Source organism: Oncorhynchus tshawytscha, linkage group LG28, assembly GCF_018296145.1.
Source record: "Oncorhynchus tshawytscha isolate Ot180627B linkage group LG28, Otsh_v2.0, whole genome shotgun sequence".
NCBI lineage: Eukaryota > Metazoa > Chordata > Actinopteri > Salmoniformes > Salmonidae > Oncorhynchus > Oncorhynchus tshawytscha.
This window is the reverse complement of record NC_056456.1, coordinates 26,521,007-26,536,442: the sequence shown is the minus strand read 5'-3', so window position 1 is coordinate 26,536,442 and position 15,436 is coordinate 26,521,007. Positions and strand designations below refer to the sequence as shown.

Here is a 15,436-nt window from a genome sequence, read left to right as displayed (position 1 = left end):
TGGTTCCTCTGGTTGTGCCATAGAGGAAAGCCTGAAGGTCATTGACTATCTACGAGTCAGAAATCAAAGACAATCCTCCTCTGGCCGGAGGCTTTGCCAAAAGCATAGGGAGACCCCTCTCTCTCTGTGAGGTGTTCTTTTATAAATTGATGAAAGAGCAGACAAAGCTAAGAAGATAAAAGAACAGGATGAGATGAAAGGATTTCTTTCCTTCAACATATTTTTTCCTCCTCTCTCATATTCCTTTCAAGAGAGCCCCCCTCGGTAGCTGAAACAGCTTAATGGTATTTGCTTAGAACGTCAACTTTAACCCTAGGAACATACACAGTAGCCCGAGTAATTTAACACCAACCGTATGAGAGACAATGGGAATGTGAGTGCAATTAAGCACAGGAAACACATCAGCCTTAAATTCTACAACATTCTGACTGCATTGACTATACAAACACCGTCACGCAGGCACACTTACACATAATCACAAACACGCACACAAGCATACAGAGACAAGCATACAGAGACAAGGATACAGAGACAAGGATACAGAGACAAGGATACAGAGACAAGCATACAGAGACAAGCATACAGAGACAAGCATACAGAGACAAGCATACAGAGACAAGGATACAGAGACAAGGATACAGAGACACTCGTAGAGCTGTGTACATGAAAGATGTGAAACTAGAACTGCAATAACCTATTGATACAAAAGGCAAAAGCATATTACAAATACAAGAGTGGATCAAACCAGACTCACTGCTACTAATGAGGATATAACCTGATATCACTGCCAGTTCATTATTCAAAGGAGAGGATGACAAATCGAGGACAACCCAGAGATAGTTGTAAACAGGATGAAACAGCCTTCCTTTTATTCTAAATGTGATATGTACAGGAAACGTGTCTGTATACATGTCTAAACATATCATGTCAAAGTCTGAAAAACAATTGCACTGTGCTTACAATAGCTTTATACTTTAAACATCATGATACGTACAGCATTGTGAAGGCAATGTCAAACAGACAGGATACAAATACACTGATCAGCTGTGCAGAGGCTTATTTGAACTCTCACTGTAAAAAAGCCCCAAAACAATCAAAACACATACTGTGCTGTAGAGATGATAATATTATGTTAAAAACACATGGTATGATGGTGTTGTGTCTATTTAGCTACAACAAGGAACAATCCACATTGTTTTCCCTATTCAGGAACTGCATGGCATCTCAGGCACTTATTATTGAACTCTCAACCTAGCCAGTGGTGTTCAGATGGTCCACCTGATCCCAGATCTATTTACCCTGTCTTATTCACTACTCTGGGGTGATGTTTCCCCTAGGTACAGATATAGGATCAACTTCCCCTCCCTCCAATCCTAACCTTAACCATTTAGTGAGGAAAATGAAAAACTGACATAAGATCAGCAACATAGCCTGGGGAACTTCTGCCTACACCCTTGTTAACTATAACGACCATAGAAATTAACAAGACAGATCTGGAACTAAGCTAGCAATGGACACCATACAACAGATTCCAACCAGACTGCAGACATTGGCAAGGTACTGCAGTACAGACGACAGAACACAGTCTTATTTCCATGTTAGATGTGTTCAACAGCTGATTCCCTATTTAATGCACTACTTTTGACCATGGCCCGTAGTGCACTGTGTAGATAGTAGGGTCCCATTTGGGACACAGACTGTATTAACTCACAAATGGAAGCTAATGCATTTCGTATGGCTGTAATTGGCATAGGAAGAACACTGAAGCACATCTCCAAAGCAGTGAGGTGCCAGACTCTTCTGTTATAGTATACCACGAGGGGACACACAGAGTACGTACCACAGTCATTAGATTTTTCATCTTTTCTGTGCTCTCCTTTGTTCGGTTGAAATTCATCTCCACCATTTGGTACATTTCATAGACATCAGAGCATCGTTACATTAAAGGTCCAATATTTACAAGAGGAGAGCGACTCACTAGTACTCCGCTATACGGCAGCTGAAAGCAATTACCACTCAAACACTATTTCTTTTTTATGAACAAGGGAAGATTGAACCTAAATCTTGCGTTGGTACTCCGATTGTCTCTCTGCAGGAGAGAAACTGTGGTGTGGCCCTCCACTACACAGCAGCCTCTAGGTGCTGTGTTCTGTTCTTTGGCTGTGGCAGGCAGCTTGTGATGCAAAATTCAGTGCAGGGTTGACAGGGGAAGAGTTGGAAAAGGACGTGAGGGGGAGGAGAAGAGGTGAACTAGGAGTGGAAGGGGGAAGAGGAGTGGTGGAAGGGGTGGTGGGGGGAGGAGGAGAGGTGGAAGAGGAGGAGAGGTGAAAGAGGTGAGGGGGAGGAGAAGAGGTGAAATAGGTGGTGAGGGGGAGGAGGATAGGGGAAAGAGGAGGAGAGAAGGAGGAGAAAGTGGTGGTGAGGGAGAGGAGGAAGCCAGAGACAGGCAGGCCAGGTTAGCCGTGCCCAGAGCAGAGAGGCCAGGCGGTGGATCAGACTCTCTCTCTCTCCATGGAGATGGCACACACATGAATAATTTATGAGAGTCCTTCATTAATAACCAGTGCTATGCTCCCCCTCCTTTTACACACTCCCTCTCTTTTCTCTAGCCCACTGGTGACTACTGAAGTAAAGAAAAAAAGGATGAAAACAGAGAAATAGAATAGTGAGAGCTCAGCGTTGTTGTTTTGACATGTTAGTGTACTACCAACTATGGGGAGGTTCATGTCCAGGGGAGGGCAGGTCAAGTAGGAGCCCTGGTTTAACCAAACCAGGCGACCTTGTAAGTGTCCACACCACACTAGCATAACGCACATACATACATTAAGACAGTCTCGCGCACACACACACACACACACACACACACCTCCATTGTTTGAAAAAACATCTGTTTGCCTGTATGATTGTCAGAGCGTGAGGGTGACAGATGTCTATGAATCCCACAACACCACTACTACCCCAGAAAGCATCATGTCCATGAACACAGGAGGCACTGAAAGTCTCATTTAACAACAGTCTGTGTGAGGAAACAGGACTGACTGGGACTGAATGGAGTGCACTAAGAGGCCATTAATACTAACACTCACTGTGCATTCCCTATTCACATTGTCCACAACTATGGCACCTCTGGCCCATCCTGTCCCTATCCCCTCAGGAGTAGAAGGGCCTCCCCATTCTATAGCTAATCAGCTCCTGAAGTAGTCACCACCAACTGTGGCCTCTTCTTGGCTGCCCTGTCCCTTCCCCGCCCTTATCCCCTCAGGAGTAGAAGGGCCTCCCCTTCTCAGGCCCCTGCAGCCTGTTGAGCCTGGCCAGCTGGGAGGGCGAGGGGGGTACGTCCTGTCTATAGGGGCCCTTAGGCGACACAGGGTCCATGTGAGCTGAGTATGACGGAGTGGCGTTGTAGGTGTTGTTCCCGTGGTGCTCCTGCGGGGGTGCTAGTAGTAGCTGCTTCCCTTTGGCCTTCTGCTCCCTGCGTCTCTGCTCCTGCCTCAGCAGCTCCTGGGCCTCCAGCAAGACGCGGGCATTCACACTGCTCACCCCCGGGGAGCCGTTCCTGGAGCCCTTGTAGCTGGAGTAGCGAGGGTTCTCCTTGGTCGTCTGGAAGCCCTCGCCCGGCGGGTAGACCTTGACCCAGGAGTCCTGAGAGATGGAGCTAGGGTTCTTCCTGGGTTGTCTGGAGGGAGGGAGAGAATAAAAAGGAGACAGGGTGAGACACGAGTAAAGAGGTTAAGAGGGTTTTAAAGAGAAGGAGTTCAGAAAGAGAGGATTTTCCACAGAGAGAGGCTGGGGCAGACAAGGCACAGCGCCACATATGACCAATAGGCAATTTAGCACACGATAAACCAGAATTAAACACATACACCTAGAGGGACAGTGGCACAGCCATTCCCATCCATTTAGGCCTGTTGTGATGCACAGACCGGCCCATTGGGTTTGATAGGCAGTAATAGCAGCCCTGTTGCAGATGAGACTCAACTCGGCCCACTATGTGTCTGCGGCGGTTTGACACTAGACATCTGACATGGTATCTTACATTTTAGTCATTTAGCAGAGCAACTTACAGTAGTTCATATTTTTGTTCCATACTGGTCCCCCATTGGAATCGAACCCCCTATCCTGGCGTTGCAAGCGCCATGCTCCACCAACTGAGCCACACAGGATCTTAAAAGCAGAGCTGTCAGCTTGCTCCCTTCCCTACAAAACACAAATATATATGTATATATATATATGTGTGTGTGTGTGTGTGTGACATCACCCAGACTCATGCTTGACTGGGCACTTTGTTGACTCTGTATTCAGCCCTTAAGAAATGCAGGCCTTGAACACTGCTTATCGCAGGGGCATGACAAATGGAACAGACACAATAACATCAACCAACTAGACCTGGGTTCAAACACTATTTTAAATCATTAAAAAAAATACTTAATCTGTGCTTGTCTGACCTAATGGACCAATAGAATAGTCCCAAAACTGTAAACCCCACCTATCTGGCACTCTTGGCAGGCTAGAGTAAATGCTCAAAAAGTATTTGAAAGAGTTCAAATAGTATTTGAAGCCAGGGCTGAAACAAACAGGCTTCTGTCTCAGTGCCATGCATAATTAGCAGGTTTATCAACCAGCTGTGAAGAAACTGTATTATTTCTGTATTTGAAGGAAAAATGATAATGAGAAATGTACCCAGACCTTTGTGTAAATACAACCGGCGGTTAGATACAGAAATGCTAGCCTTTCAACCAATAACAGAAACAAAAACCCAGCTGTTTATTTTAAACCCATGCTTCAATGATTCCAATTTCAAAAGATGGGGCTCCACGACTCCATATCTGATTATATTTCATACATTGACACAAGAGACACACTTGGGCTGTTTCTCTGTAAATACATGTAAACCAGCTATCTATTCTCTTTTCCATTAGATATTATGCCAGTACTGTACATGTGGGCTGCACCCTATTCCCTATAGCGCACTACATTTGACCAGGGCCCATAAGGCTTTAGTTAAAAGTAGAGCATTAAATAGGGAATAGGGTGCCATTTGGGACACGTCATTGACATGTAAGACACAGTTTCTCTATAAATAAATGTAAACCAGCTCTCTCTTATGGATGGCGTCTGTGTCCAAAGGGCACCCTATTCCCTACATAGTGCTCTCCTTTTGGCCAGGACCCATTGGACTCTCTACAGACACCGAAGCCCTTTGGTCCTGATGTAAATGACAAGACTTTTGCTGTGATATCTATACTGTGTGTCAATGATGAACATGGGCTCTCAACAAGCGTCATTGTTCAAGGCCTATTTTCGCTTGAACCCCTTGTTTAGCTAAGCTTCACCAGGAGGAAACTGACCTTTGTCTAAAACGCTGTTTATGAACACACTAACATGAATCACAAATAGGCCATGATTCATCCATTCAACCAATGACAGTGTGTGTGTGTGTGTGTGTGTGTGTGTGTGTGTGTGTGTGTGTGTGTGTGTGTTGGAGAGTTTTGTGCTGCAGAAGCAAAGGGCCATATGAAATCAATCAAGATTGCACAAGCTGATACCAGGCCCCATATTACTCCACGTCAATGGCCTAGAATTACAATGGAATGTTTAAACAAACAGGTTTATCCAAACACAACTGGCCTTAATAGAATTACAATGAAATGACACCACAAAGCCACAGGATGTTTCTTTGACCAGGCATCGGGGAGACATTTATACAATACATCTCTGCCATAAACAAAGCTGCTTCTTCAAATATTCATCAAGCGGGAATCTGTATCAGCAACCAATGACTAAGCTGAATTGATGAAGTACTAGCTAGCAGCAGTGGCGATAATAGCATGTCTTGGTGTGTAAATCTTGGTGGGGTAAACATTTTTTTATGCATGCCAACAAAGCCACTACACAACACTAAACAATACATTAATTGCACTATAACGGTGACAAACAGTGCACAGAAACCGTTAGGACCTACATAAAGCTGTCCCAACATTAGAGCTTTCTTTTCAGCACCATGGAGTGGATCCTGCTACACCTGGCTATAAGTGGAGCCTTGTCTGGCAGCGAAACAGCAAATTCTGCCTCATTTATTGCCTTTAAAAAAATATATAGCTGATATGGATGACTTGCTTAAACAAATGTGGTTTCTACTGACAATTAAGATGTTCAAACTATGACAAAGGAAGGATGAGCAGATGAGAGGCAATCCATAATTCGATTAAGACATGAATGAGCTTTTTCCATCTACGTAATATTGCAAAAATCAGAAACTTTCTGTCCAAACATGATGCAGAAAAATGAATCCATGCTTTTGTCACTTCTAGGTTAAACTACTGCAATTCTCTACTTTCCGGCTACCCGGATAAAGCACAAAATAAACTTCAGTTAGTGTTAAATACGGCTGCTAGAATCTTATTACTGAATATTACTGAAGTGCTAGCCTCTCTACATTGGCTTCCTGTTAAGACAATGGCTGATTTCAAGGTTTTACTGCTAACCTACAAAGCATTACATGGGCTTGTTCCTACCTATCTTTCCGATTTGGTCCTGCCGTACATACCTACACATACGCTACGGTCACAAGACACAGGCCTCCTTAAGATCCCTAGAATTGCTAAACAAACAGCTGGAGGCAGGGCTTTCTCCTATCGAGCTCAATTACCCATGTGAGAGACGCAGACTCGGTCCCTTCTTACATCAGCTTACATTATAAAGCCCTTCTTACATCAGCTGATGTCACAAAGTGCTGTACAGAAACCCAGCCTAAAACCCCAAACAGCAAGCAATGCAGGTGTAGAAGCATGGTGGCTAGGAAAATGTATTTATTTATCAAGTCTTTATTGAAGACTCATCTCTTCAGTCAGTCCTATGATTGTTTGTAGTCTGGCCCAGGAGTGTGAAGGTGACCGGAAAGGCTCTGGAGCAACGAACCACCCCTGCTGTCTCTGCCTGGCCGGTTCCCCTCCCTCCACTGGGATTCTCTGCCTCCAACTCTAATACAGGGGCTGAGTCACTGGCTTACTGGTGCTCTTCCATGCCGTCCCTAGGAGGGGTGCGTCACTTGAGTGGGTTGAGTCAATGGCGTGATATTCCTGTCCGGGTTGGCGCCCCCCCTTGGGTTGTGCCGTGGCGGAGATCTTTGTGGGATATACTTGGCCTTGTCTCAGGATGGTAAGTATGCTCTCTCTAATTCTCTCTCTCTCGGAAGAGGACCTGAGCACTAGGACCATGCCTCAAGACTACCTGGCCTGATGACTCCTTGCTGTCCCCAGTCCCCCTGGCCGTGCTGCTGCTCCAGTTTCAACTGTTCTGCCTGCAGCTATGAAACCCTGAACTGTTCACCGAACGTGCTACCTGTCCCAGACCTGCTGTTTTCAACTCTCTAGAGACAGCAGGAGTGGTAGAGATACTCTGAATGATAGGCTATGAAAAGCGAACTGACATTTACTCCTGAGGTGCTGACCTGTTGCACCCTCGACAACCACTGTAATTATTATTATTTGACCCTGCTGGTCATCTATGAACATTTGAACATCTTGGCCATGTTCTGTTATTATCTCCACCCGGTACAGCCAGAAGAGGACCTCCCCTCATAGCCTGGTTCCTCTCTAGGGACTGGCCTTTCTAGGGAGTTTTATTTACTTACCTCCCTGGCATATTACATCATTTATGCAGCAGCATACAATACATTTTTGGACTCGTCTTGTAGTGCTGTGCTCACTTGAACAGGAAGGTGGTGCGGTGGTCCTTCTTGTGGGCAAATTTTGTCATAAAACTTTGTCAAAGTCTGGCATTGTCTGGATTTATGGTGCTTTCAATACAACTGAGAACTCCGGGGGGGGGGAATAGGCCGAATCATGACGTCAGTGATCTTCTTCTAGAAAGAGGCCCGAGTTCCCGACAAACTAGACACAAATGTACTTATCTTCTTGCTCAGTTGCGCACCAGGGCCTTGCACTCCTCTTTCTATTCTGGTTAGGTCCAGTTTGTGCTATTCTGTGAAGGGAGTAGTACACGTCATTGTACGGGATCTTCCGTTTCTTGCATACAATAGCCTTCATTTCTCAGAACAAGAATAGACTGACGAGTTTCAAAAGAAAGTTCTTTGTTTCTGGCCATTTTGAGCCTGTAATCGAAACACACAAATGCTGAGGCTCCAGATATTCAACTAGTCTAAAGGAGGCCAGTTTTATTGCTTCTTTAATCAGAACAACAGTTTTCAGCTCTGCAAACATAATTGCAAAAGGGTTTTCTATTGATCAATTAGCCTTTTAAAATGATAAACTTGGATTAGCTAACACAACGTGGATGGGAACACAGGAGTGATGGTTGTTGATAATGGGCCTCTGTACGCCTATGTAGATATTCCATTACAAAAAAAATCTGCCGTTTCCAGCTACAATAGCCATTTCCAACATTAACAATGTCTACACTGTATTTCTGATCAATTTTATGTTCTTTTAAATGGACAAGAAAAAATGCTTTTCTTTCACAAACAAGGACATTTCTAAGTGATCCCAAACTTTTGAACGGTAGTGTACGTGCTTTTAGTTCGTCCCATTTATTTTTTCAGCGATTTTCAGGACGGAAGGCATGGGCAGATTAGCTACTCGTCGCCTGATCCTCAAAAGGCAACTGAGATTTCGCGGAAAAAGATCAGGGTTTCAGTGTAAGAAAAACTCTTCGTCTAATCTGAGGTGAGTAATCTCAGTTCTGATGTCCAGAAACTATTTTCGGTCGTACGAGACGGTAGCAACAACATTATCTACAAAACAAGTTACGAACAATGCAATTTTGGTTTTAACAAAATAGCATGGTTGGTTAAGAGCCGATAAGACGGCAGCCATCCCCTCTGGCGCCAATGTTTAGCTTCTCGCTAAACAAGGATGAACAATCCTCTAATGGTTCAAATTTGAAATTGGGTATTGCATCAGCAGGTTTCCTTGTCATGTCAGTCATTGCAGAACTTAGAGAGCTATTTAGAACTTGTCAGAAATGTCCAGAACAACTCAACCCATGTCAGCCAACATTTTTTATCTAGGTTTTTTAGTCCATTGATTTTGTTGCAACGTTCGAGTACCTCAAATATCACATGAACACACAAGACAATATGTATAATTGCAGGAAATTCGCTTTAAACCTGCAAAATGTTATCTCAGCCAACAAGAGGGGTGTGGACAGTTTGTCAGTAACTTGTACCCATAGAAATACACCTGGGGGGGGGGGCGCGGGATGTTCTCTAATGTTGGAAAGGGCGGCTGAGTGAAAAAGTTAAGGAAACCCTGCTCTAATCCCTGAGCCAATCAGAAGCGTGAACTATACCTCTAACCGTGGGCAGATAACATGCTGACCACATCGCTCACGTCGCAAAATAAATGTACACATACGTGTTATTCAATCGTTGTGTCCAAGCACTAAAATAGAACTTGGTTCTATTTGTGACGCTCAAAGCGCGGCTGTTCCTGCCTCTCCCATCTCATTGTTTTTAGGTGCAAATACCCACGTGGGTGATTGAAAGATGAACTGAGATCCACACTCAGTTCATCTTTATGGTAATGCACCGTAAAGTTGGTTGCCAACCGCCATATACAGTCCAAAGAAAAATAAGCCTGAAGGAGGAGCGATGACGAGAAACTCATTTGATTTACCTTTTTATCTGTGGATTCATTGTTTATATCCCAAGACAAATTAGCTAGCAACAGCAAGCTAAATTGACATAAATGTTTAATGCTTTTTGACCTGTCCCCAAACTATTTTAATTGGTTCAGAGTTTGTTTGAATATTTCAATCTGCGTGTCCTGATTGCATCTGGTGTGGGTGAACAAAATCAACTTGCGCGCGTGCGGTTTCTTCAGCATGTAAGGCCACAGACAGACACACCACTTCCTGTAATAACACACAGATCATGTAGTTCAAAGGTAACTTCATTCTCAGATTAGTGCGATCATGTCAGATTACTGGGGTGGGTAATGTGACACACCCTTGTTGCATCCCAAATGGAACCCTGTTCCCTATATCGTGCATTACTTTTGACCAGGGCCTATAGTGCTCTGGTCAAAAGTAGTGCACGATGTAGGGTATAGGTGGCCATTTAGGAAGCAGTCCCAGACTGTGGTTTAACTGAGCTTATTCTGAGATTTGGCTGTGGGTTTGGTGCTTTGGACTCCAGACAGGAATGACTTGGTTGCAGACTCCGGCTGATAATATCAGGCTGATGTCATCCATATGAATGGATAATACCATGGCCAATTGGTCATTAATATGTAATGTTACCTTGACCTGGGAAAACAAATAGGGACTACGGGTGTTCTTTCTGTGTGTTACACACATACACACTTACCGTGGCAGAGAGCTGTACTGTCTCTGCGCCTGTTGGAAGGCGTCTCTCTCCTCCTGCCTCTGTCTCTGCATCTCTACAGACACAGAGTGTCGGCCTGTCTGTTGTCTATCTGTCTGGTACGGGCTTGGACCGGTGTTGGTGGTGTTCTGCTGAAAGAGGAATGGGCCAACATCCTGGTTATTCAACACACAACTTTCACAGACACGTACTGTACACCAGAGCCATGTATTTAGTGTTTGGACATGGAGTTATGTAATATGATGCATTTACAGTACATGAACCCTTAGAAATTGAATGTAACTTTAGTTCTGTGACATGAACCTATGGATAAATGGAATGCTCAAAGGCACAAACATGGCGTCTAAAAGTTGGCCGAACTATCTAAATATATAGCTCTGCAGTACACTTACCAGGAGGCATCCAGAGATGACATTACCTGTCCTTGTCCTTCATAGTGCTCAGGTAAAACGGACAGAGAGGTTAGGGAGGATGGAGGACCATGCTGGAGATGTAGGGACAAGTGAGATGTGATGAATGTTAAGTAGATGTTAAAAGGGCCAAAGCAGCCGTTTTTATCTCAGTATTAAATCATTTCTGGGTAACAATTATTAAGTACCATACTGTGATTATTTTTCTTTTCAATTAAAAAAAACAAACAAAGTCATTTCTCAAGCATGATTTTTGCTTGGACAGCCTGGGAATGGTCTGAGTGGGAAGGGCAGAAAGAGTTGGAACTCTTTCTTATTGGTCTAATAACTAAATTAGACTCCAACCCACCAAAGCAGGTTGACATTTCAGGTGGTCTTTTCAAACAGCTCTTACACTATAATTCCAACCTCATAGTATGGAAATAGATACAACAGGAAAATCACATTTTTGATTGCACTGGGCCTTAAAAGAAGCAAGTAGCTGCTCCGCTGACATCGTGACAGGGCTTCCTCCCTCCTCCCTAGCACAGGTCATTAACCCGCCTGAACACACAGTGTACACCACCGTACGGCAAGGCACCTGGGAATAGCATCATCATTTAATTATCTCCAGCCCCTCCTGGCAGATGACTGCATCACAAATGGCACCCTATTCCCTAAATAGTGCAAGAATGGATAAGGTCCTAGTCAAAGGTAGTGCACTATATACGGAATAGGGTGCCATTTGAGAGAGACATCCCACATCCTCCCTGGAACATGTCGGCGTAACTACTAACGACCACACCTTTGTTCTTCTTCCCCATCTTTCATTAGCCATGAGGTGGGTGTAATGGCTCCCGATCAGACATAATACAAAGGCAATCTAATTATTTTTATGGGCAATGCCAACTATTCATACAGTGCCACACTAGTGGTGGGAGGGCCAAAAGAGATTAGTCCTGTCATCGCTGAGAGGACTTCCGAGACATGCACATAAACATAATGAATCCCTGCAATCATCGGGGATTGATTGGCATAACCTGGGCTGTTGCCGTGCTGTATCTGTTGCCATGGCGACACCAGACAGAACATGGAACAAGGCCAGGGACACGTAAAGGCAGCTCACCTCCATCCATGTCGCTAGCTCTCAGTCATTTTCAGATGTGAATTTTACTGTGATTATACACGTACAAGTAAATTACCATTTGCAATATGGGGGAGTATTGGGGAATGATCCCTTTAGTGTCTTGAAATAATACCTTAGTAACATGAGGAAACACCAGTAGATAAAACATGACCCAGAAGACCTAAAGCTAATGGAGGTATTAAAATGAACAATACAGTGTGGCAATATAGCGCTGCTGGCGGAAGCAGCCAGTCGATGCACTGCTCTGTGTGGTAAATGACTTCAATAAAGGTTCCCCAATGCAACCACAACACAGATTGGATATCTATCCATCAGTCACTGTGATGGAATTAGCCCACGGAAACTAGGGTTGTGATTCTGTAGGGCACACCATAGCAAAACTCTTTGTAACGGAAAGTGAAAAATCGGTATTCTTACTTAGCAAGTTCAGGTAGTACCCAGTTCCAAAACATTTTCTACCTACTGAACTTGCTCTCCTCTATAGTGAGAAATATACCATCCACAGGGGTGCCAATCAGGGGATGTAGAGCTGTCTAACTGCACTTCAGCTAACCTGGAACACCTAACTAAACAGCATGTAGAACCGGATAATTAGGGAAATTATTCTGCAGCACACAGAAATTAGACAGGCTGGACTTCAGAGAAATTGGACAGCAGGCCTCAACAGGCAGGCTGTAGAGGAGATAATGCACAGAGCTGGCCAGATCTTTAATATCAATACCTGCTAAGAACACTTACAGTGACAGGGTCAGTGCTTCTACATGGCCGTAACTCCTATACTCTCCCTTCACTGTTTACCCTATGGGCCCTGGAATAGAATTCCCAGAATTCCATTCACCTTGTGTTTGTTCCATGATGGGTGGGTCAGCGGACATATTGAGATAACCCACTGCGATTCTATTCCTTTGGACTAGACATTAGTCTAGATCAGGCACTGTGGCCACTACAGAAGGCATGATGTTGATTGAGCACTCGTCAAAAGCAGTGCACTATAGAGGTCAACCGATTATGATTTTTCAACGCTGATACCGATTGTTGGGAGACCAAAAAAGCCGATACGGATTAATCGGCCGATTTAAAAAATTTTTAAATTTATGATAATGACAATTACAACAATACTGAATGAACACTTATTTAAACTTAATATAATACATCAATAAAATTAATTTTGCCTCAAGTAAATAATGAAACATGTTCAATTTGGTTTAAATAATGCAAAAACAAAGTGTTGGAGAATTAAGTAAAAGTGCATTATGTGCTATGTAAGAAAGCTAACGTTTCAGTTCCTTGTTTAGAACATGAGAACATATGAAAGTTGGTGGTTCCTTTTAACACGAGTCTTCAATATTCCCAGGTAAGAAGTTTTATGTTGTAGATATAGGAATTACAGGACTATTTCCCTCTATACCATTTGTATTTCATTAACCTTTGACTATTGGATGTTCTTATAGGCACTTTATTATTGCCAGTGTAACAGTATAGCTTCCGTCCCTCTCCTCGCTCCTCCCTGAGCTTGAACCAGCAACACGACAATTAGCGCGCGCTAACTAGCTAGCCATTTCACTTCGGTTACACGAGCCTCATCTCAGGAGTTGATAAGCTTGAAGTCATAAACAGCGCAATGCTTGACGCACAACAAAGAGCTGCTTACAAAACGCACGAAAGTGCTGTTTGAATGAATGTTTACGCACCTGCTTCTGCCTACCACCGCTCAGTCAGATACTTAGATGCTTGTATGCTCAGTCAGATTATATGCAACGCAGGACACGCTAGATAATATCTAGTAATATCATCAACCATGTGTCGTTAACTAGTGATTATGATTGATTGTTTTTTATAAGATAAGTTTAATGCTAGCTAGCAACTTACCTTGGCTTACTGCATTCGCGTAACAGGCAGTCTTCTTGTGGAGTGCAACGATAGAGAGGCAGGTCGTTATTGCGTTGGATTTGTTAAGTGTAAAGTTGCAAGATTGAATACCCTGAGCTGACAAGGTGAAAATCTGTCTTTCTGCCCCTGAACGAGGCAGTTAACCCACTGTTCCTAGGCCGTCATTGAAAATAAGAATGTGTTCTTAACTGACTTGCCTAGTTAAATAAAAGGTATAAAAAATAAAAATAGGCAAATCGGCGCCCAAAAAAAAACGATTTCCGATTGTTATGAAAACTTGAAATCGGCCATTCCGATTAATCGGTCGACTTCTAGTGCACTATATACGGAAAAGGGTGCCGGCTATATTTGTTCCTGTTTTCCATAATGTGCCAATTAGTATGGTAGGGAAAAAATAACACAAAATGACTAGATTTCTTTACGATTCTGAAAGAGGTTGGTTATTCAGAAATAAATTGTGATTGCAATAATGTCCGACTGTCCCTTTAATGTTGCTGTCGTGGGAACATTATGTTCTATCAGTAATGTAAACAAACAATGCAGTGGTATTCCCATAGGGCTCGGTTCAAAAGTAGTGCACTAATTAGAGAATAGGGTAACATTTGGGACATAACCTACACAGAAGTATTCAGACCCCTTACATTTTATTGTGTTACAGAGTAGGATTAACATGGATGTAATTGTTATCAACAATCTACACAAAATACTCAGTAATGTCAATGTGGAAGTTTTTTAAAGATAATTAAAACGTCATAACCAAAATAGTCATTGCTTAAGTATTCAGCCCCTTTATTAAGACGAGCCTAAAGTAGTTCAGGAATAACATTTGGCAAAATAAGTTAAATGGATTCATTCTGTGTGAAATAATAGGGGTTGACATGATTTTTATTTGACTAACCCTTCCTCAGTCCCTCATACAAACAACATCTGTAATGTGTCAAGTATTGAATTTCAAGCCCAGATTCAACTACAAAGACCAGGAGCTTTTCAAAAGCCTCAAAGACAAGTGATTGGTAGATGGGTAACAAAAACAAATCAGACATTGAATATCTCTTTAAGCATGGTCAAGTTAATGATGCTGTGGATGATGTATTAAACCACCCAGACACAAAGATAGTTGTCCTTCTGAACTGAGCTGCAGGGCAGGAATGAATCTGCTCAGTTATGTTACCATGAGACCATTGGTGATTTTAAAACAGCTCGAGTTCAATGGCTGTGATGGGAGAAAACTGAGGATGGATCAACAACGTGCTTACCAAGAAGACAGTGAATGTGAAAACCTATACCAAGACTTGAAAATGGCTGTGTAGCCATGATACCCGACATCTTGACAAAGATTAAAGAATATTTAAAAGATAATAATGGGCAAATGTTGCACAGTTCTTCTAGACATTCGTAATCCAAAGGTGTTTCTATCATGTATTGACCCAGGGAGCTGAATACTTATGCAACCACTATATTTTCATAACATTTTGTTTAATCTTAAAAAAACGCATTGGCTACTTTGACAGAGTATTTTGTGTAGATTGTTGACAAAAAGTTTACAATTAAATCAATTTTAATAACACTAATCCCAACTGTGAAGAAATCAAAGGGGTCTGAAAACTTTTACAAGACACTTCATATGCATGTTGACTGTTCAGAGAAACAGAGTGGGGTTGGAAA

General features: G+C 43.0%; 1 protein-coding gene across 10 annotated transcripts in view; it reads right to left on the bottom strand.

Annotated features, from left to right (window-relative positions):
* Positions 1-2,341: 2,341 nt before the first annotated feature.
* The window catches only part of pard3ab (par-3 family cell polarity regulator alpha, b), a 239,351-nt gene continuing 226,256 nt past the window's right edge, over positions 2,342-15,436 (bottom strand). For 5 of the 10 annotated variants that reach the window (XM_042308154.1, XM_042308157.1, XM_042308156.1 and 2 more), the window contains 2 exons: positions 10,328-10,476; positions 2,342-3,676 (listed from right to left, as the gene is read on the bottom strand). In XM_042308154.1, the coding sequence (XP_042164088.1) occupies positions 3,259-3,676; positions 10,328-10,476 (567 nt within the window). In that variant the 3' untranslated portion in view covers positions 2,342-3,258. Of the gene's footprint in view, positions 3,677-4,064; positions 4,198-10,327; positions 10,477-10,737; positions 10,830-15,436 lie in introns of those variants that run through there. The other 5 variants (XM_042308161.1, XR_006080216.1, XR_006080217.1 and 2 more) reach the window with 5 other exon arrangements.